The 22,433-nt window shown below is 48.2% G+C and overlaps 2 protein-coding genes across 6 annotated transcripts in view; one reads left to right on the forward strand and one right to left on the reverse strand.

Annotated features, from left to right (window-relative positions):
• Positions 1–2,696: 2,696 nt before the first annotated feature.
• Positions 2,697–12,723, reverse strand: NOA1 (nitric oxide associated 1). 3 transcript variants are annotated; one of them, XM_080615282.1, is made up of 8 exons: positions 12,047–12,723; positions 11,722–11,959; positions 10,894–11,058; positions 9,715–9,911; positions 6,979–7,110; positions 4,934–5,050; positions 4,005–4,122; positions 2,697–3,437 (listed from the first exon to the last, which is right to left on the reverse strand). In XM_080615282.1, the coding sequence occupies exons 1-8, from the start codon at positions 12,695–12,697 to the stop codon at positions 3,232–3,234; spliced, it is 1,824 nt and encodes a 607-aa protein (XP_080471408.1). In that variant the 5' UTR covers positions 12,698–12,723; the 3' UTR covers positions 2,697–3,231. The 3 variants fall into 3 exon arrangements, with proteins under 3 accessions (XP_080471408.1, XP_080471407.1, XP_080471406.1); XM_080615281.1 differs by having other exon boundaries at positions 12,035–12,723; XM_080615280.1 differs by having other exon boundaries at positions 11,722–12,723.
• Positions 12,724–12,816: 93 nt separating this feature from the next.
• The window catches only part of POLR2B (RNA polymerase II subunit B), a 31,801-nt gene continuing 22,184 nt past the window's right edge, over positions 12,817–22,433 (forward strand). For all 3 annotated transcript variants that reach the window (XR_013958872.1, XR_013958873.1, XM_080638885.1), the window contains exons 1-5: positions 12,817–12,992; positions 13,259–13,331; positions 19,822–19,972; positions 21,585–21,697; positions 21,955–22,174. Coding sequence is in view for 1 of the 3 variants with exons in the window: in XM_080638885.1 (XP_080495011.1) it covers positions 12,974–12,992; positions 13,259–13,331; positions 19,822–19,972; positions 21,585–21,697; positions 21,955–22,174 (576 nt within the window). In the remaining 2 variants the exon portion in view is untranslated. The remainder of the gene's footprint in view (positions 12,993–13,258; positions 13,332–19,821; positions 19,973–21,584; positions 21,698–21,954; positions 22,175–22,433) is intronic.

The raw sequence follows: 22,433 nt of genomic DNA on the forward strand, positions 1-22,433 counted from the left end.
GCCTTCCAGTACCTAAAGGGAGGCCACAAGAGATCTGGAGCGGGGCTTTTTACAAGGGCATATGTAGTGACAGGACAAGGGGGAATGGCTTTAAACTGACAGAGGGGAAAGTTAGATCAGATGTTGGGAAAAAACTCTTCCCTGTGAGGGTGTTGAGGCACTGGCACAGGTTGCCCAGAGAAACTGTGGCTGCCCCATCCCTGGAAGCTTTCAGTGCCTGGTTGAATGGGCTTTGAGCAACCTGGTCTAGCAGAAGGTGTCCCTGCCCATGGCAGAGGGGGTTGGAAGTGGATGAGCTTTAAGGTCCCTTCCAAACCAAACCAATCGGAGATTCTGTGATTCTATGATAAAGCAGCCCAGGCTCATAGGAGCACACAGACATGGAGGTGGGAGGGGGAGCCCAAATAACACCCTCCCACGACCATCATCACTGTCATCAGCCCATCAAAGGCCCATTTGCACAAGTCTAGACCTGCACAGGGGCACGAGGGAAGTCAGGAACTGAAGGACTTGTGAAGAATGAAGGAGCCCCTTTCAGAGCCCTTAGCAGCTCTGTCCAGGAGCAAAACCCACCACCACAAGTTTTTGTCTTCGGGAAAATATCATCAGTGTCTATGAACATCTGAAAGGATGATGTAAAGAGGATGGAGCCAGGCTCTTGAAAGTGTGAGGTGTCCCTGCCCATGGCAGGGGGGTTGGAACTAGGTGATCTTAAGGTCCTTTCCAGCCCAAACCATTCTATGATTCTATGACAGGGCCTGAGGCAATGGGCACAAACTGAAACACTTTTTTACCGTGAGGGTGAGAGCACAGGCATAGGTTACCAAGAAGGTTGTCTCCATCCTCGGAGACAGTAAAATCCATCTAGACACAGTACTGGGCATGCTGCTCCAGGTGGCCCTGTTTGAGCAGGGCGTTGGACCAGAGGACCTCCAGAGGATCCTTCAACCTCAACCATGCTGTGAGCCTGTGTATCATGAAGCTTTCCACATCACCTTTTGGGCTAAAGAGGATTGCTGTCTAAGGACGTGGGACACATCATGGGATGCAGGGGAAGAGTAGTTTGAGATTGCACAGGACTTTTTCAGGATGAGAAAAGGGAGGATTTAGGTGTTTTGGGGAACAATTTTACAAAATAGAGGGTAAGGGGATGAAGAGGGCTACTTATGTGTAGACAGTCAGCTAGCTGGTACCCTTGTCTGGCCATGCCCTGTATCTGATCAGCACAATTTATCCTGTATCCTTACTAAATTTAACTTTCCTGAGTGAGGGCTCTGTATTCTATGTCCATGTGTGCATATGGGGATGAGAGGGTGCGAGAGACTGAACTGAAATCAAACTCCACCCTCCATTGTCTCACAGACTAGAATGAGACTGAGATGGGATTCCACTAACCACTGTCTTAGGGATGGGTGGGAGGAGGTAAGGCCTCAGGTCCATTGCCTGAGAGAAGGGTGTGAGGAACTGAAACGGGACTCCACTGTCAATTGCCTGAGAGGTGGGCGGGAGGAGCCCCTTACCTTGGGGACTGGTGTGAAGAATTGCTGCCCATTATCCTGAGAATTGCTGCAGACAAGTGCAGTTGCAGAGCTGGCTGCAAGGCCAGAGAAACTGGTCCACCAAGAACATGTAATACCCGACATTAAGAACAAAGGTACTATCCCCAACTCATAATAATGTAAGGGAGAAAAGGTAATCACCATGAAGGACGCCTCCACGAGGACACCCATTTCCAACTACTACAGACTCTTGGGGACACTGCTCCAATACTGACTACGAACCCCGGACTACTCCCACTACCTCCCCAAGGACTTATGGACCCCCAGGACACTGCTGGATCCATGGTGATGACCCTCTCTCTCTGCACCCTGAATTCTTGCTTCATTTCTATCTTTTTTCCAATCTGTCTTATTGCCATCCAGTTTTTTTACAATAATTTCTTTTTTTTTATAATAATTGTCATTTTGTAATAAACCAACTGATCGATTACAGTACTCGATCTCATTTGCATCTTAATTTCACTCTTGGGATCACTAACAAAACGGGTCTGACACTGGGGTTTCAGGGCAGCAACTGGAGTGAAACCATGCATCTAACCACAGCTAGTGAAGCTGGAGAAAGGATGAAATGGCCTGGGAGAACAGGGGTGTGGGGGTCTTTAAGTGCCAGCTCAGGGTGTCAGAGCATTCAGTTTGCTCTAGCGAAGTACAAGGCTGTGCAGCCAGGAGTCCTGGCCAGCTGTGTGGCTGTAGCAAGACTGTGTACCACGAAGTGGAGTGGAACTGAGGCTTCAGGGGCTCACATCTTCAGGTACCAGCAACTGGGGAAGTGGTGTCACTTGAATGTTTAGCCCAGCAGCTGCAGGGATCCACCATGTGTGTGCGCACATCAATTGTGCATACAGGCCCTTGGTGCTGTGTTTGCATTAACTGCTATGTGTCTATGATGTGTGTTGCCAGCAGTGTATGTATGTGGTATGTGTGCTCTGTGCCTCCTGCGAAAGCACTTCAGCCTCACTCGTGGCTGGACCTGGCAGCATGGAGCTGCAGCAGCCTGACCTCTCCTTGGCTGTCAAGACCTGCCATGATAAGCTCTCCTCTAACACCAGCCTTCCTGCTGGGGCTGTTGTTAGCAGGATGCTTATGCCCACACAAGAGTGCTTTGTCAGCAATTTGAAAAGGATACAAGGGAGGAAGTGTCCTTGAAAAGTTTTATTCTGCACCCTCAGTTTCAGAAACCTTTACACAAGCTACAGAAACCAAAATGAAGCAGTGAGTTGCAAAAGTTTCCTCTTCAGGCATATAATCAGACCTGCTTTTAATTAATTCACCTTTCTGGTGTCTAAAAGCAGGGTGCTGCACTTGTCCCAGATGTTGAAGGACCTGATTTTTGGTTGATGTTGTTGAATTACTATAAGCCACTAGGCAGGTCATACCCACACTAGAGCATTCCCTGCTCCTCCCCACTCCCTCCACCTCTTTCCACTTTGGAAACACTGGCAGTTCCCAGGGAGCAGCTGTTTCACCTCTCACAGCAAGGTACCAGCCACTCAACTGATGCAAAATGGCCACAGTTCAGCAGACGAATCAGGTGTGGACTTGTGGAGTTCCTCCCAGGCCTGCTTCCAAAACCATGCCTGTCTGCCTTTAAAAAGGAGTCCTGAATATCAACAAGCAACAAAGTTCTCCAGAGGCTGTTCTGTCTTCTACCTTGCTCAGATGATGAGCAATGCTACCCCCTCCCTGTGGTTTTCAGGTTTTCCACCAGGGAGGGAGGTTTTTTGGTCCTATAAGCAGCAGTGCCCGGGATCCGTGCCCCTCTGACGGTGCTGATGTATGGCAGAAGGGGAGGCTCCCGCACCACCAACGCGGTACCCTGGGGAGTATAGGCCCGAAGCAACAGTTTCTCTTCTGGGTGAGCTGTCACTGCCACCCAACCTGCACAGCCAAGAAGAACAGTCAGTCAGCGAGAAAAGTTCTAGGATCAGAACGAGGGTTCTGACACAAACTCAGTGCCCCCCATGCTGGCTAAGAACCTGAGCTACCCAGGTGTGCCTGCTTTGAAAAAACAAGCTCAAAGGTTATACTGGCCCTTTCTCAATAGAAGGCAGCACCCAAAGCCACATCTTACTCTCCCCAGACACAGCTCTTTCCTGTGGTGGGAACTACCACCACCACAATAATGAAGCTTTCCAATCCATGGCCCTTTCCCTCTCACCTGGACAGCCAGAAGTGTCACAGCCATTCCTGATGCTGTGGAACTTGTATGGCAGCCAGACATAAAACATTCCAATGTGGTCATCCTGTACAAGCATGGCTGTCAATCTCCTTTCTTGGAGGTTACCAAGCCTCAGCTGGACAAAGTCATAGCTGCCCTGATTTTGTGTTGGTGACAGTCCTGCTCTGAGCAGGAAGTACTGCTTCATCCCTTCACAGGCCTTTTCCCATCCATGTTTCTAGGATGCAGACCCTGCAAAGTGAACTTATGAAGAAATACTAAATTACCTGCAGAAGAAAGTTTGATATCTGCGACTGCCTCAGTGGTACCAATCCCTTTCAGTGTAATGTCCTGGGGGACAAGGGGAGGGAACTCTTTCATTCGCTCTTCCCCACCCATGGGAACCTAAGATCAAAACATGGAGAAAAGATTTAACAGTCAAGAGGCACTCCAGCACTCCTACCTTAAACTGGTAAGCAAGGCACAGGTGGGAGTAAAGATAACGGACCACTGTTAGCCAAGTAACAACTGGCTTGGATACCCTACAAGAGTTATTTCAGGTTTGCCAAGAACAGAATCAAGATCACACCCTGAGCAACCCAGTGGGAGCCCAGAGGTGCAAAGGTGGACTGCCCACTGCAGGACTCAGCCTTGATGTGAGCGACAGCACTTGTTCTCAATGTGCACAGGGATGCAGCTGTCAGGATAAGGACAGCTCACCCCATTCTCCATCAGTCTGTAAATGCTACACGGTACGTGGCAATACCAAGGAAAAAGTCGCACCACCAAAGATGAAGGCATGTGCAGAGGATCCAGTGGGGAAAGAATAAGAAAGGTACATTTTCCAACTGCAATCTGTTCTGAAACCCCAGCCTGAAGTTTGCCATGGAAAATATCCCTGCAGCTGCCTGTACTTTAAGGCCGCTCAAGAAAAGGTAAGCATGAGAGAGCAGAGCACTGCAAATCTTAACAGCCTGAATGCTAGAAACAGGAGCTCTGCTGAAAATGTATCATCTTGGGTGCTCTCTCCTAAATAAGCTGCAGCCATGCAGTCTGTGTAGGATGGCTCCACACTGCAGATCTTCACTTATGCACTGCTGAAGCCCCAAACTCTTGACACAGGCTGCTTATCAGTTGTGCTCCAGGCAGGGCGCTGCACCAGGTGGGACAGCCTGCCTATCTGCAACCAAGACCCCACCACAGCACCTCCTCTTACCTTCAGTAATTCGTGGCCAGCATGCTTCTTGTAGACAGCATCTGCATTACTCAGGGAAGTAACGTGGACTGGCAACAGGTTAGAAGCCACAACAGAAAACCAGGCAGACTTTTCTCCCTAAGAAACAAGAAGAGGATATTACTTATGATAACAGAAAAGCAGCCCTGAATTGCTCTCTCCTGCATGTTGACAACCTGTATGACTGATGTTCCTTCCTTGGCTGAGGGGTTTTTGCCTCTGTCACTGCAGAGAAGAAAGTTTATATAAACAGGGGAGCTGAGCTTCTAGGAGAGAAGTAACCAGAGCTTCACCATCCTGCCTCAAAGCATGCCCAATATCGCATCCCCTGCCATCATATCTGCTTAGCTCATCATCCAAGAGATCTTTGCTCTTAATTCCCAAGAACAAGCTCAGTGTGGTTATTCAGCATGAGAGGTGAGGGATGACTTCTGTGTGATGCCTCTTCTCCCATCACTTCACATTTCTAACAGGCATCTCCCATTGAAGAATACTTAGTTCCAAGCTGCTCTCAAACTATGCAAAAATTGAATGTGAGGCAATTTCCACAGGCACTCTCATAACTTCTGCATGCAGAGGAAACAAGGTTAGAAAGGGGAGCAACCTCTACAAACACTGCTAGCAGCCTGAAATTAGGAAACCCAAGTGCAAAAATTCTTGAGATCTAATCTGATCTGATGCTGGGGTTCCTCTGTCATGATTTGAGCAAAAGTGTCTTCCTTCTTTGGACGATGCAGATACATAAGACTGATACAGCAGTCCACTGAGACAGAAATGGAAGACCTCTGAGACCCTAAATGTGCACAGCTCAGCTTGCTGGAGGCACCGTTACATGGAAAACAGGCTTATATCATGAAGCCTACCTCCCAGCCCTGCTGCACTGGACGTGTCTCCAAGCCTGATCCTCTCATCAGGAGATGGTGTGACACTTCTTCACCGTGACAACACGAGCTGGGTTCTCCAAAATCATCCCTCATGACAAACAACGCCCTGTGGCTGCCTGATCTTGCAGAGGGTATTTACTGCCAGCAAAATGTCACCTGCATTGCTGTCCTACTTTGTCAGGTACACAAACCCAGGTGCTTTCTTGAATCCCTGACAGCACCCAACCAACACACCTAGGAGGTTCCTTTCTGAGAGCTCTGCCCAAGACAGTATGAATAAAGAGAGTTTGTTTCTGCTGGGTTGCCATCCTCACAAATAGCACTTTTTTTCTTGAGGCATTACTTCTCTGTACTGCCAAGCTGGTTTTCAAGATGGTGCTCTGGATTCTCAACTATGATGGAGCTCCTCTGCCATACTGGTACACTGTTGATTCTTCCCCTCTACTCTGCTCTGGTGAGACCCTACCTGCAGTAGTGCATCCAGCTCTGGAGTCCTCAGCGCAGGAAAGACATGGACCTGCTTGAGATGGTCTAGAGGAGGCCACAAAACACGACCAGAGGGCTGGAGCACCTCTCCTATGAGGAAAGGCTGAGAGAGTTGGGCTTGTTTAGCCTGGAGAAGAGAAGCCTCTGGGGAGACCTTTTTGCAGCCTTTCAATATCTGAAAGGGGCCTATAAGAAAGATGTGGAGAGACTTCAGCAGTGCCTGTTGGGATAGGATGATGGGTAATAGTTTTAAAATAAAAGGACAGATTCAGGCTGAACAGGAGGAAGAAATTCTTTACAATGAAGGTGGTAAAACACTGGCACAGGTTGCCTAGTCTGGCAGTGGATGCACCATCCCTGAAGACATTCAAGGCCAGGCTGGATGTGATTCCCAGCAACCTGATCTAGTTGAAGATGTCCCTGCTTTTACTGCAAGTGGGCTGGACCAGATGAGCTTTGAAGGACCCTTCCAACCTAAACTATTCTTTGATTCTATGACTTTACATGGTGCTTTTCTAACAGATTTCTTCTCTAACTGATTTCTAATCTCAAAAAAAGCAAAAAAAGGGTCTGGGAAGGCTACCTAGAAAACCTTTTATCCTCTGCTACTGTAATAAGTGATGGAGCAGCAGCTCACAAAATCCTTTCTTCGCTTACCTCTAAGTAGTCTACACGTCCCAGGGCTGCTAAAAACAAGGCCATTCCTGGCTTGAGAATGAAGGTCCGTGGAACAATGGCACTTGTGGGCAAAACCAGCTTTACTTCTTTATCTGTCAGGAGATTTAAAACCTGCAAAATAAATGGTACCACTGTAACTCATTCCACATGCTTCAATGGGCATAATGAAATTAATGCTGGTGTTACATTGAAAAGGCAAAAAGATCAGGTAGAGCAGTGTGAAGAACATTTAACAAAACAGTTCAGTTCTGGTTCACACATTAAGTAGGAAACAGGAGCAGGCAGGGATGTCACCAATCTTTGTGGCAATGCAGGGTCCATAACGAATTATAACAGCTGCGAGAAGCCTGTTGATCACAGATTTGGGAATCCTGCGTCTCGCTGGAACAAGCTCACCCAGGATTTACTACGTTTTTATAGCATGAGTGGAGCCATGTGGAGAGCTGGAGACCACCTTTGGCTATGATATTTGAGTTACTTCACTTAGGTAGCGATGCAAAGTGCAGAATCAATACTAGCAGCAAAGCTAGCCTCAAATATCACACTGAGAGAAAGTGCTGGATCACACTGTGAAACAACTAAAACTGCAGTATGAGAGCCTGTCACACAGCATGGATCCCTACTCTGAGCACAGTGAAGCAAGCTCTCCTCTCTGTGAGGGCTCCCAAATGCTTGTGCTGCTTGTCCTCCTCTCCTCCCTCTTCCTTTCCTTCTCCTGGCTTAACTGGCTCATATGTTTAGGTGAGAACTTTTTTCAGTTAAAGGATCCACCCCAAAGTCTGCTTAAAAGCCAGTGACTTAACTAGCAGTGCCCCTGCCTCAGCGGTCTGATCACTTTCTATAGAAGCACTGTTCAAACACAGCTATGAAACAATGTGCAAGCCCAGGAAGCAGTGCCTTGAAGGAAACAACTTGCCTCCACATTAATGATGGCTCTTTCCTAAACACAGGGAACTAACAGCAGAAATGCTTTCAACTGGGCCCCTCCCCCAATGCCACAGTCATGCAAATACAAGTTTGCAACAGTTCAGTATTGAGGATTAACCAATTCACCATTAAAAGACTGAACTAACAAGGTGCAGCCAGAGCCCCTTATGCATTTCCTAAGTTCAGAAGCAGATAACCTTTAGCTTGAAGCCAACAGACTTCAACACCAACTTCCATGAGATGAGGACACTTTGCCCTACTAGGTGCAGGTTTTCTGATGTGTTTGACAATGCTTATACCAAAATTTGAGTTATCAGTAATCCTTTTGTAGGTTTCCCAGAAATCTGGCTTTGGAAGGAGTCATGAGGAAGCAGCTAAAAAACCCTCAAAGCTCCAAGGATTATAGACAAAATATAATTCCACCATATGCCAACAGCCGCTTTCCTTCCTTCTTCTTCCAAAATAGTATTAAAACCCCAAGCCTGCTCATAACTGCCTATGTGGCAGATCTTGGCAATCTGCTTGTCCTCCACTTAGATCGAGCACTGACTGCAGGAACAAAAACTGATCTGAAACGTAGCATGTAGCTCTTCAAAGGCACAGCAAGGACAATCAAAATCAGAAACAGCAGCAAGTATTTCTGGATTCAAGAAAGACCCTTTTTTTCCCCACATTTATTCAACTCCAGAGGAGGCGAAGAACATACCCCGTCTCCAGCTACCAAACCAGATCTCTAAGCTGATGATTGCCTTTACACTAGCTAGAGCAAATTTCCATAGTAAAGCGGGTTATGACCTGGCAAATACATCTACCAGACAACCAGCAGTTTTCCAGTGTTCATGAAAGCAGCATCTGGACGTGAGCTGTGCAGTCTCAGCTGAGTTCTTGCACTTCATTCTCTTAAGGGCTTTTCTATCTCCTTGTACTTCTTCTCAAAAAGATGACCTACAGCTCTGCATACATATCACAGCAAACAAAAATCAGAACAAGGCTTTTTTGGATGTGTGCATTGTATCAGCACTGACTTCAGAGCACAGGGGTAGGCCTGATGCACTGGAGTTACTAACAGGAACACTGCAGATCCTGGTAGCTTCAGGACAATGCTTTCTCAAAGATCTGGTTCAGTTACACAACACTGGTTTTTCTCCTAAGTTTCACCTTTTCCAGTAGGCTGGCAGAGCTAAAGAAGGGCAGACGTCAGCGGGTGATGCATGTATAAACCTGCTTACAGCACTATTGCTTACTTCCTGTCATTCAGAAGTAAAGAAAGTTTGATGACACAGTCATACAGTCCCTTTGCAAAGATCATCAGGGACTGTAGTGACAGGACAAGGGGTAACGGGTTCAAACTCGAACAGGGGAAGTTTAGATTGGATATAAGGAAGAAATTCTTTACTGAGAGGGTGGTGAGGCACTGGAATGGGTTGCCCAGGGAGGTTGAGAATGCTCCATCCTTGGCCAGGTTGGATGAGGCCTTGGGTGGCATGGTTTAGTGTGGGGTGTCCCTGCCCATGGCAGGGGGGTTGGAACTAGATGATCTTAAGGTCCTTTCCAACCCTAACTATTCTATGATTCTATGATCACAGTATGCACAACTCAGAAACGCAACGGCACTAACACAATGAACCCTCCCCAAGTAAATACAAACCATATTTTAACACAATTGTTCAAACCAAAAGAATCCTAACCCCAGGACTGCAGCAGAAATACTCTCCCACATGCACAATGAAGGCAGAACAGTCCTCCCAAACCCTGTCATACCAAAACACGGCACTGCAGAGTACGTACACAATTTTCCTTCGCAATCCCTGGAGTGTCATAACACCAGCGAGCATCCTTCACTTCATTGTATGTGAACTCCTCCCTTTGCTCACGCTTCTTAGAAAGAGGTTTGGGATCTTCATCTATGCTGTAGGAGAGCATGTCAGGGTCAAAGTCAATCACAGCTCTAGACTTCTGTCGTTCAAATGTTCTTCCAACTCTTCCTGGATTAAAAAGAAAGGGTCCTTGTAATTAATTTATTAACTTGCCTTTCTTTCAATGGGACATCTGTCCCTTCCCTTGCTGAAAAGGGATGCACATCAGTAATATGAAGGTAATAAAGATCTGCATGGCTATAAGTTTGTGTGTTCAAAAGCAAAAATGATAGGAAATCCCTTCTGTAATTCTTGCTTTGCATTTCTCAAGCCCCAGACCTTAGCTGGGACCAGATCACAAGTTCTCCATTATTTCTCTTTTACAGTAAAGCAGGCTGCCTTCGTTTTAGCGTGTTTTAGACTGTCAAGCACAGCATTATTTGAAAAATCAGGGCTATTTCTGGCAACCCCCCCCTTTTGGATACATACTAAAATGATGTACAACCACTGCGACCTGCAGCCAAAATAGCTCAGTAGCTTAGCGTATGCTGATGGTAGGCATGCTGAACAGAGGAAACCTCTGCAATACTACTGAAACAATAGCTGAAAAATAAGTACTCAAAAGAAATACTAATGATTCCTCTTATGGAGGAGCTGGAGCTCTTGCACTCAACTACTCAGAGAACAAAAACTGGTCAAAATAACTTGAATGTGAGTTTGGAAAATTTTTAATTGCTACTACATAGCAGTACTTCCTGCAACGCCTGTACCAAATAAAGGTCTTATTTCCAAAAAATAAATACATAATAACGTGTATGCCCCATCCCTGGCAGTGTTCAAAGCCAAGTTGGATGGCCTTAGAGCAGCCTGGTCTAGTGGAAGGTGTCCCTGCCCATGGCAAGGGGGGTGGAACTAGATGATCTTTGAGGTCCCTGCCAACTCTAAACATTCTGTGATTCTACAATTAAATGGGAATGAGTTCAGAGTGGGGAGAAAGTACTTGACAAAACCAATTGGATTCTACAGCACGTTAAAGAGCTAACAGTCCTCTGTGTAATTAACTATTTTCATTGAGACAGAGGGGCAATACCTTTATTCAGACAATACTCACCCACTAAGTAACCTTGCTTTTTGAGGTTATTAAGGAGCTTCTTTTCTTCACTGCTTAGCTGATCTTCTGTTTTTGCTGCCTCCTCTTTCAGCCTCTCCTGCCTTCGGAATATCCTGTCACACGTAGGATTAATAATTGGAAATTTCAACAGATTCAGTGTTGTTCCTGGAAAGAAACAGAAGGCACATTTGGGCCTTTGACTATCAGGCACATTTAAACTCTGAGAAAGAGCAACAACAACAAAAAAAAAAAAATCAAAATTGCTTTTCCAACTTCCGGATGAAACCCAGCAACACAAAGTTGGAGGTGGAATGCCAGTTGCTCCCATAGTATCAGCTTCTGCAGCCAGGGCAGCAAAAACAAGCCATCCGTCTGCTTGAAATGTGCTTTCATTACTTTAGTGAAAAGGGTCTCAAAGCCAACTAATGCCAACACTGTTTTAGTACACCCCAGGCACGTCCCACCCCCAGGCAGCTTGGTTTTGTCTACAGGTGCTCATGAGTCCACCTCTAGACCAGCATGCACCCCTGATTGATAGGGAGACGGCAAGGCAAGGCACACGGATCGGGTGCTGTCCCCACCGGCAAGGCAGCACACAGGCTGGTTCTAGCTTACCAGCCCCCTTAGTGCTACATGACGCAGAGCAACCTCCGTGCATACCTCCCACTCTTGGTGCCCTGAGGAAGGCAACAAGCCAAAGCACATTACAGCACTGCAGCTCACTGCCCACAGTGGCAACGCTTCAGGATGACAGGTTCTGTGACAGGGAGGGCAGCCCCGAGGTAAGCACCCGACCCCCACTGCAACAGTGAGAACAGCAGCCCTGACCTGGCCAGGAGGAGACGGTGGCCCTGCTGATGATATCGGGAGCACGAGACTTGCAGTAGTCGGAGCGCAGCAGGGTGTTGAAGAGCGTCGACTTGCCGGAGTTGGTGGCGCCCAGCAGGTAGACGTCCCCAGCGCACTTCCAGGAGCGCTGCAGCCGGCTGACCAGCCCCTCCATGCCGAAGCCTGTCTTGGCGCTCACCAAGCGGATGTCCACCAGCGGGGCTCCCCGCAGGCCGGCCTGGGCACAGGCCTCCGTCACCCGCTGCCGCAGCCGCCCCAGGTACCCAGGGGAGTCGGCGGGCAGCAGGTCTACCTTGTTACCCACCACCAGCAGTCCGGCGGCAGGGACGTCGGGGCCCAGCAGCGTCGGCAGCTGGGACAGCACCGGGTCGGGCAGCTCCAGCACGTCGAGGAGATACAGAAGAAGCGGGCCGCGGCCGTGGCGCAGGGGGCGGCGCAGGGCAGCGCTTACTACCAGCCGGTGTTGCTCAGCCGGCAGCTCCAGCCGCAGGGCCTGGCCGTAGTGAGCCAGCTTCCAGCACCGCTGGCACACGGCTCCGCGCAACCCCGCCGCGCCGTCCGGACCCTCCGACAAGCTCCGGAACTTCTCCGCCGACATGAAGCCCGGCGCCGCGCTGTCGCGGCAGTGCAGCTCGGCCCCGCAGCCTGAGCAGCTCACACCGCTCAGCGGCACCGACGGGTCGGGCCTCCCCGCCTCCACCACTCCCGAGCCCCGCTTCCGCCGCTCCCTGCCCAGCTTTCGCTCCTGACAGGGAAGGGGAACTGCCGCCTCTGTTCCTGCTGTTGCCGCAGCCGCTGTTGCTGCTGTTGCCGCTGCCTCACTCGGCTCCGGCTCGTACTCGGGGAATACAAACAGCTCTTCTTCACCGCTCGCTGTGCCCCCGCGGCGCAGCACCGGCGCCCAGCGCCGCGCGCGGGCCAGGCGACCCAGGAGCACCGGGGCCAAGCGGAGCATGGCAGAACCCGCTCCTCGGAGCAGGAGCGACGGAAACAGCAAGTTTACCAGCCGCGCATGCGCGTCAGGTCCCCCCGCTGCCTACTGGGATGCCAGCGTGACGTAACGCGTCAGCGCCGCGCCGCCGACTTCCTGCCGACTTCCCGCCGCCGCCGCCGCCGCCGCCGCCGCTGCTGCTGCTGTAGCAGCTGGCCGAGACTCCGGTGCTGAGCCCCTCTGCTCCTTCCGTCTCTCGCTTGCCCACAGCTGCCGCCCGCGGCCCTTCCCGCCGCCACCATGTACGACGCGGACGAAGGTGAGTGTGCTGCCGGTGCAGGCCGTTCCCCGCCGGGCCTTCTCCCCTGTGCAGCCCGGCGAGGGGTGTGTGGAAGCTGCAGGGCCCGCGGGAGGTGGCGGTGGGGTAGAGGCGCTCTGGGCCCGGTGGGGTCCCCCGGGGGCTCCTGCGGCCCGCGGGTGGTCAGAGGCCCTGCCGGGGCGTCTTTGAGTGCCAGCCTTGTGTGAGCAGAGATGAGGAGAGCCCGGGGGACTGGGGCCTATTTTAGATGTCGTGCTTCCCCGCAGATATGCAATATGATGAAGACGATGATGAAATCACCCCCGACTTGTGGCAGGAAGCCTGCTGGATTGTTATTAGGTGAGTTGCTGAAACTTGATGTTTTTAGTGCTTCAGCACAGATGCTCTTGGTCTTACAGGTGACATCCAGTTCACTGGCAACATATTGTGGAAGCTGTGGGCTTAGCTGTGTGAAACTTCTCCTCAGTTCCTCCATCTTCCGGTGATGATGTGGGACTGAATGGGAAAATTCAGTCCATAAATAATTGGCTACGAGACTGGTGCTTTAGGCAGGGCTTTGGGTTCTTTGATAACGGCTGGTTTTATAAGGCTCCAGTCCGGATGATGGCACGTGGGAAAGGTTTAACTCACAGAGGCAAAAGGATGCTGGGGCATGAATTAACAGGGCTCATTTGGAGAGCTTTAAACTAGATTCTAAGGGGGATGGGGTTGTAACTGGGCTTTGCCCCAGTGGGGCAGCACTCTAGGATTGATGAAGACTGGGAGGCCTCCTATAATCCTAGGGTGAAATTGGTGAGCTCAGCTCCCTCCTTGAAATGCCTGTACACCAATGCGCGCAGCATGGGAAATAAGCAGCAGGAGTTGGAGACCTGTGTTAAGTCAGGAGATTACGATCTGGTGGCAATTACAGAGACGTGGTGGGACAGCTCGCATGACTGGAATATAGTCATGGAGGGCTATGTCCTTTTCAGGAAAGACAGGCCAGCCAGGCGGGGTGGTGGGGTTGCTCTTTATGTGCGAGAGCAGCTGCAATGTACTGAGTTCTGTCCAGGGACAGGGGACAAGCGAGTTGAGAGTCTGTGGGTGAGAATTAAGGGGCAGGCTGGCAGGGGCGATACTGTTGTGGGTGTCTGTTACAGGCCACCAGATCAGGGTGAGGAAGTTGACGAGGCCTTCTACAGGCAGCTGAGAGCAGCCTCACAGTCACAGGACGTGGTCGTCGTGGGGGATTTTAATTTCCCTGATATTTACTGGAAGGACTACTCAGCAACCCAGCCACAGTCCAGGAGGTTCCTCCAGTGTATGGATGATAACTTCCTCATGCAAATGGTGGATGAGCCAACCAGGAGAGGAGCGCTGCTGGATCTCATCCTCACTAACAAGGAGGGTCTGGTCGAAGCTGTAAAGGTTGAGGGCTGCCTTGGTTGCAGCAACCACGAGATGGTGGAATTCAGGATCTTGTGTGGTAGGACCAGTACAATAGCAAGTAGAATTGCAACCCTGGACTTTAGCAGGGCAAACTTTGGCCTTTTCAAGCAATTGCTAGGGGAAATCCCATGGGCAAGGCTGCTTGAAGGTAAAGGGGCCCAAGATAGTTGGTTGACATTCAAGAATTGCTTATTCCAAGCTCAAGAGCAGAGCATCCCGACACGTAGGAAGTCAAGGAAGAGGGCCAGGAGACCTGCGTGGCTAAATAAGGAACTGCTGGGTATGCTCAAGTGGAAGAGGAGAGTTTATAGGTCATGGAAGGAGGGGCTGGCCACTCGGGAGGAATATAAGGCTGCTGCTAGAGGATGTAGGAAGGCAGCTAGGATGGCTAAGGCCTCCTTAGAATTAAATCTGGCAAGAGGGGTCAAGGACAGCAGAAGGAGCTTTTTCAAATACATAGCTGATAAAACTAACACCAGAGGCAAGGTTGGCCCACTGGTGAATGGGATGGGTGCCCTGGTGACAGAAGATACAGAGATGGCAGAGTTATTGAATGCCTTCTTTGTCTCAGTCTACTCTGCCGGAGGCAGTCCTGAAGAGCCCTGTACTCCTGAGACCTCAGATGAAGTCAGGTCAAGGGAGCAGTTGGCCTTAGTTGACGAGGAATGGGTTAGGGACCAGTTGAGCAATCTGGACATCCATAAATCCATGGGTCCAGATGGGATGCACCCGCGGGTGCTGAGGGAACTCGCGGAAGTCATTGCTAGACCACTCTCCATCATCTTTACCAAGTCTTGGGAAACGGGAGAGGTGCCTGAGGACTGGAGGAAAGCAAATGTCACTCCAGAATTCAAAAAGGGCAAGAAGGAGGACCCGGGTAACTATAGACCAGTCAGCCTCACCTCCATCCCTGGGAAAGTGATGGAACACCTTATCCTTGATGCCATCTTAAGGCATGTCAAGGATAAGAGGGTTATGAGGGGCAGTCAGCATGGCTTTACCAAGGGGAAGTCATGCTTGACCAACCTCATAGCCTTTTATGAGGAAATAACATTGTGGATGGATGATGGCAGAGCGGTGGATGTGGTCTACCTTGACTTCAGCAAAGCATTTGACACAGTCTCCCACAGCATCCTCATAGCTAAATTGAGGAAGTGTGGCCTGGATGATCAGGTAGTGAGGTGGACTGCGAACTGGCTGAAGGAGAGAAGCCAGAGAGTTGTAGTCTATGGGGCGGAGTCCAGTTGGAGGCCTGTATCTAGTGGAGTGCCTCAAGGGTCAGTACTGGGACCAGTATTATTTAATATATTCATCAATGGTTTAGATGAGGGAATTGAGTGTACTGTCAGCAAGTTTGCTGATGACACTAAGCTGGGAGGAGTGGCTGACACGCCAGAAGGCTGTGCTGCCATCCAGCGGGACCTGGACAGGCTGGAGAGTTGGGCAGGGAGTAACTTGATGAAATATAACAAGGGAAAGTGTAGAGTCCTGCATCTGGGCAGGAACAACCCCAGGTTCCAGTATAGGTTGGGGAAGGACCTGTTAGAGAGTAGTGTAGGGGAGAGGGACCTGGGGGTCCTAGTGGACGACAGGATGACCATGAGCCAACACTGTGCCCTTGTGGCCAAGAAGGCCAATGGCATCCTGGGGTGTATTAGAAGGGGGGTGGTCAGTAGGTCGAGAGAGGTCCTCCTTCCCCTCTACTCTGCCCTGGTGAGACCGCATCTGGAATATTGTGTCCAGTTCTGGGCCCCTCAGTTCAAGAAGGACAGGGACCTGCTGGAGAGAGTCCAGCGCAGGGCAACTAAGATGATTAAGGGAGTGGAGCATCTCCCTTATGAGGAAAGGCTGAGGGAGCTGGGTCTCTATAGTTTGGAGAAGAGGAGACTGAGGGGTGACCTTATGAGTGTATATAAATATATAAAGGGGGAGTGTCACGAGGATGGAGCCAGGCTCTTCTCAGTGGCAAAAAATGATAGGACAAGGGGTAATGGGTATAAACTGGAACACAAGAGGTTCCACTTAAACTTGAGAAGAAACTTCTTCTCAGTGAGGGTGACAGAACACTGGAACAGGCTGCCCAGGGGGGTTGTGGAGTCTCCTTCTCTGGAGACATTCAAAACCCGCCTGGACACATTGCTATGTAACCTTATCTAGGTGTTCCTGCTCTGGCAGGGGGATTGGACTAGATGATCTTTTGAGGTTCCTTCCAATCTCTAACATACTGTGATACTGTGAAACTGTGTTTTAGCATGTTTAGAGCTAAAGCACACAGGAAGGGCTTTAAGTAGAACAGCAAGGTTGTCCTTAGGGATTTGGAGGTCCTGCTGACATGCGGTGAGATACACTGTTTTTGAATGAAGAAGTGACCTTGATTCCTTACCAAGTGTATTATTTTGCCCACTATTCTCACAGCTGATGCTGATGTTAAGAAATCAGTACTTGGCTGTTTCACCATGTCAGGGTTTTCCTAGCAAGACATGAATATCCAGGACATGCAGCTTCTTGTGACTGTTAAGGAGTGGCATGCTGTGTGGAACAGAGTGAAAAGTGTTTCTTTTGTTAATTGTATCATTCATGAAATGTATATTATGGGTGTCTTAGAAGAGCAGTGGCAAGCAAACCAGTAGGTCTGTGGTGGTGATCCCATAAGCAGTCTGGATTGAGAGCAGAGGTGAGAAACTTTGGAGGCAGAAGGAGATCCTTTCTTTTGCAGCCTAGTGTGGAATGCTACCTTTGCTTTCAGTCAGGTGGGAGGTAACTACGGCAAGGCCTTCAGCTGATGCTGCGCCTCACTCCTTATGACAAACCACTTTATTTACTGTGAGGGTGATCAAGCACTGGCATGGGTTGCCGAGAGGGGTCATAGGGTTTCCGTCTCCATTGTTGGTGGTATTCAAAAGTTTTCTGGACATGGTCATGGACAGTCAGCTCTGGCTAATCTTTCTTGAATTAGGTTATATATGAGCTAGTTCTTGGCAGTTTTTTCTACAGATCCTGACAGTGATGGGCAGAAGCTGAGATAGTGTGGGTTCCCTGGCTGGCTACCCTGGATTTGGAAAAGGCTGAGATTATTAATGACTTCTTTGCCTCGATCTTCACTGGCAAAGGCTCTGACTGCACCACCCAAGTTTTGGAAAGCAGACACAGGGACTGTGAGAATGAAGACCCTAGGCCCACTGTAGGAGAGGATCTGGTTTGAGATCATCTTAAGAACCTGAACATACACAAGTCCATGGGACCTGATGAAATCCATCCGCGGGTCCTGAAGGAGCTGGCGAATGAAGTTGCTAAGCCACTGTCCATCATATTGGAAAAATCATGGCAGTCAGGTGAAGTTCCCGATGACTGGAAAAAGGGAAATATAACCCCCATTTTCAAGAAGGGGAAAATGGATGACCCGGGGAATTACAGACCAGTCAGTCTCACCTCTGTGCCTGGCAAAATCTTGGAGCAGATTCTCCTGGAAGGCATGCTAAGGCACATGAAAAACAAGGAAGTGCTTGGTGACAGCCAGCATGGCTTCACTAAGGGGAAATCCTGCCTGACCAATTTGGTGGCCTTCTATGATGGGGCTACGGAACTGATGGACAGGAGCAGAGCAGTTGACGTCATCTACCTGGACTTGTGCAAAGTGTTTGACACTGTCCCACATGACATCCTTGACTCTAAATTGGAGAGACATCAGTTTGATAGGTGGACTGCTCAGTGGATAAAAAACTGGCTGGATGGCCGCGTACAAAGTGGTCAATGGCTCAGTGTCCGGCTGGAGACCTGTAATGAGTGGTGTCCTTCAGGGATCAGTGTTGGGGCCGGTCTTGTTCGACATCTTTGTCAGTGACATGGACAGTGGGATTGAGTGCGCCCTCAGCAAGTTTGCTGATGACACCAAGCTGTGTAGTTCGTTTGATATGCTGGAGGGAACGGATGCCATCCAGAGGGACCTTGACACTCTTGTGAGGTGGGCTGATGCCAACCTTATGAAGTTTAAGCATGCCAAGTGCAAGGTGCTACACCTGGGTCGGAGCAATCCCAGGCACAGCTACAGGTTGCGCAGAGAAGAGATTCAGAGCAGGCCTGCAGAGAAGGAGTTGGGGGCTGTTGGTCAATGAGAAAATGAACATGAGCCGGCTTCAGTGTGCGCTCACAGCCCAGAAAGCCAACCGCATCCTGGGCTGCATCAAAAGGAGTGTGACCAGCAGGTCGAAGGAGGTGATCCTGCCCCTCTACTCTGCTCTCGTGAGACCTCACTTGGAGTACTGTGTACAGTTCTGGTGTCCTCAATATAAAAAGGACGTGGAACTGTTGGAACAAGTCCAGAGGAGGGCCATGAGGATGATCAGGGGACTGGAGCACCTCCTGTGTGAAGATAGGCTGAGAAAGTTGGGGCTGTTCAGCCTGGAGAAAAGAAGGCTGCGTAGAGACCTCATAGCATCCTTCCAGAATCTGAAGGGGGCCTACAAGGATGCTGGAGAGGGACTCTTCATCAGGGACTATAGTGATAGGACAAGGGGTAAAACTTACACAGGGGAAGTTTAGATTGGATATAAGGAAGAAGTTCTTTACCATAAGGGTGGTGAGGCAGTGGAATGGGTTGCCCAAGGAAGTTGTGAATGCTCCATCCCTGACCATGTTCAAGGCCAGGTTGGGTGAAGCCTTGGGTGACATGGTTTAGTGTGAGGTGTCTCTGCCCATGGCAGGGGGGTTGGAACTGGATGATCTTAAGGTCCTTTCCAACTATTCTATGATTCTATGTGAGGTAGAGGAGCTTGCTGTCAGAGCTAATGCAGCAGACATGTTTAGATCATCCCATTAAAAGTTAAGATGTGGGGCTTCGAAGTTAGGCTTTTATTTTTGCGGTTAGGTTGTGCTGCGTTGAAGCTAGGTGACACAAAGCCTAAGGCAAATCCGGAGGAGTGAAGCTGGGAATCTCATGTGGCTGGAAGAGAGGGGATCCAAGATAAGAAATCTGTTACCTTGTCTTAGGGGCATGCACACAGTTTACAGCAACTTGGAAAATTAGTAAGGGCAAAAGAATTTACATACATCATTGAAAACTTTATCTGAAACCACGTTTAGTGAGGTTTGTCATTGTGTTTCTCTTCAAATGCAAAGTAGAGTGTGTGTACTGTCATGGCTTAGCCAAGAGGTGGCAGCAAGTCTGGCACTTTTTTGTGTCTGTCCTCAAGCAGTAAGAGAATTGTTAAATGTTTTTCAGCATCTGTGTTTGAAACTCATACCTTGGGAAAAATGAATGTATGTACTCACTACAAGCGAGTGTATGTATGCACTGTGTTTCATGGCTTTTGGAGGTTTTGTACTAAATACATCTTAAGCTTGTTAATGTATGAAGTATGTGAATTAAATTGTCTTGTTCATTCATGCACTTTTTCTTTTTTAGCTCCTATTTTGATGAAAAGGGTTTAGTCAGGCAACAGCTGGATTCTTTTGATGAGTTTATTCAGATGTCTGTGCAGAGAATTGTTGAAGATGCTCCACCAATTGATTTACAAGCTGAAGCCCAACATGCCACAGGAGAAGTGGAAGAACCGGTAAGTGGAGCCTGTCTCAGAATCATAGACTCAACTAGGTTGGAAGAGACCTTTAAGATCATCAAGTCCAACGTTTACCCCAGCACTGCCAAGTCCGCCACTAAACCATGACACTGAGAGCCTCATCTACACAGTTTTTGAACACTTCCAGAGGCGGTGATTCACTGCTTCCCTGGGAAGCCTGTTCCAATACCTGACCTCCATTTCAGTGAAGAAATTTTTCCTGATATCCAGCCTAAAGCTCCCCTGACACATCTCTGTTCGAATATTGGGATTTTGAAAATATATTTTAGAAAGGCTAAAACAACTCATAAGATAAACCATAAACTGACTTTTTTTCCTCTGCACTGGAGCTTGCACTGCTAGAGCAAGTGTTGCTTTTGTGGTGTGCTGCAGCAGAGTCTTTATGGCTGAGATATGGTAAAAACGCCTGCACGGAATTCAAGTTTTGTTTTAGTAATAGACATCTCAGTTGGCTTCTAGGCAGATACTTAGTTGGGGTGGCAGCATTGTAGTTCTTTGTATTAACTTCTGTTCTGCAAAAGGACACGATAGGAAATAGGAACTTGAAGAAAAAGTAAGGCAAAAAGCCTTACTTGTATATATGCAGGTCTGATGGTTTGCTTATGTTTCTCTGCTGCCCTGGATTTTGTTCTGTGAAGGAATGCTCTGGGAGTGGCTCATCTCTAGGTCCTTTTGCATGCAAGGAGGCATGCAAGGCCTGGACACCCTTGTGTGCCAGGATTGAGACCACACATATGAAACATATGAACAAAGCTACTGTTTTGTGGCTGCTTGCTTTCTTTTAAGTTCTAGCTCCTACCAGATACACAGATGCACTTTGGTAAGAGTATTGTTTTAAAACTTTTACCCCTTTATTTTAAATGCAAGGCTTTTGCTTTAAGTGACTGAATGCTCTAAATCTCATTGAGGTAGGATTCTGAGAGGCAAGTGGCTCTTGGAGCAAAATAAAGATCTTGAGAATTGTTCTATTGCTGAAGGGTGTCTGTCCTTTCATGCCCGTGGTTTCACATGTGAAAGGATTTCTGTGGAATTAAACCAAAGCTATTAAATTTGATATTTTATGCATGGGAACAAAGCTTTAAAACAATCTGCACCTTGTTTGATATGTCATCTGTGTCATTGTATATATTGAAACAGATTGACCTTTTTGCATCATGAAACTTGCAGTTTTATCTAAAGTTGCATAAACAATATCTCAGTACGTGTATGTAGGGCATATTCTATTTGTTAATGTATTTACTGACTTGGCAGATTTGTTTCTTAGCTATTTCATAGGAAGAAGACAGACTTGGGTTCTTTATTCTTCTCTAGCCAATGATTTTGACTTCTCAGTTTCCTCTGGGTTTTTTTTTGTTTTGGTGGTGGTGGTGGTTGTCTTTTTATTTTTATTAATTAAAGAGGTGTTTAGAAATTATGGAAAGCTTTTGAGTGCTTTTTTTGATCTAGTCATCTGAAGAGGGATTGTTTCCATACCTTATGCTGAGGGCATGTGGCAGCATCAGGTATTAAGCTCTAGGGCCGTGACCACTCTTGAACAACCGGAATGGATGTTTCTTCCATTACAGGTAAATGTCTTCTTGTTTTCCAGCCCCGGTATCTGCTGAAGTTTGAACAAATCTACCTCTCTAAGCCTACACATTGGGAAAGAGATGGAGCACCCTCACCTATGATGCCTAATGAGGCCAGGCTGAGAAACCTTACGTAAGAATGAATTTTGTAGTAGATAAACACAAAGAAGGACTGGTTCTGCATTATTAATTAATAGTCTTTTTCAATTTACCGGTGCCTTGAAAACATAATAATTATGCTCTATTTAAATATTGATGTCCAGTTGTTAAATCCAGGCAATGATGGAGGATTTCTTACCCAGTGAGTGCTTGAATAATTGTATTCATTATATTTCTGTACAACCTCGAGTAATAACTGGCAGGTAACACAATGTTGTTTATATTCTATAGGTATTCAGCCCCCTTGTATGTAGATATAACTAAAACAGTTATTAAAGAAGGGGAGGATCAGTTACAGACACAGCATCAGAAAACTTTCATAGGAAAAATTCCTATTATGTTACGTTCAACGTACTGTTTGTTGAATGGCTTAACGGACCGTGATCTTTGTGAACTGAATGAATGCCCTCTTGATCCTGGTGGATACTTTATCATTAACGGATCAGAAAAGGTAAGGGATTATGCCTTGCACAGCCATCTTTAGAGACACTGGAAGTTTTGTTACTTGTTTCTGTATGTTTTGCCAGTAGTATAAGCACTTTTATTCCAGTATCACAGTTACTGAGGGCGCTTGCGAGCCTGTAGAAAGCTGGGGTTTAGTCCTCTGTTAGGACTTTCTTGAGCCACCTTTTCTTCTCTGAGGCATGTTTCCCTTCAGTTTCATAAACTCTTTTGCATTGAATACTAAATACTCTAGATATTTTCTTTTG

This window comes from Psittacula echo, assembly GCF_963264785.1.
Source record: "Psittacula echo genome assembly, chromosome: 1".
Taxonomy (NCBI): Eukaryota; Metazoa; Chordata; class Aves; order Psittaciformes; family Psittacidae; genus Psittacula; species Psittacula echo.

Bases quoted from the DNA above. Each gene is read 5' to 3' on its own strand.
- NOA1 (XM_080615280.1), bottom strand. From the start codon at position 12,697: ATGCTCCGCTTGGCCCCGGTGCTCCTGGGTCGCCTGGCCCGCGCGCGG. The intron at 7,111-9,714 runs GTACGTACTCTG...TTTATTTTGCAG, and splicing joins GGATTGCGAAGGAAAATTGT to GTTTTAAATCTCCTGACAGA. The intron at 3,438-4,004 runs GTAATTTAGTAT...TTGGCTGTGCAG, and splicing joins TATCAAACTTTCTTCTGCAG to GTTGGGTGGCAGTGACAGCT.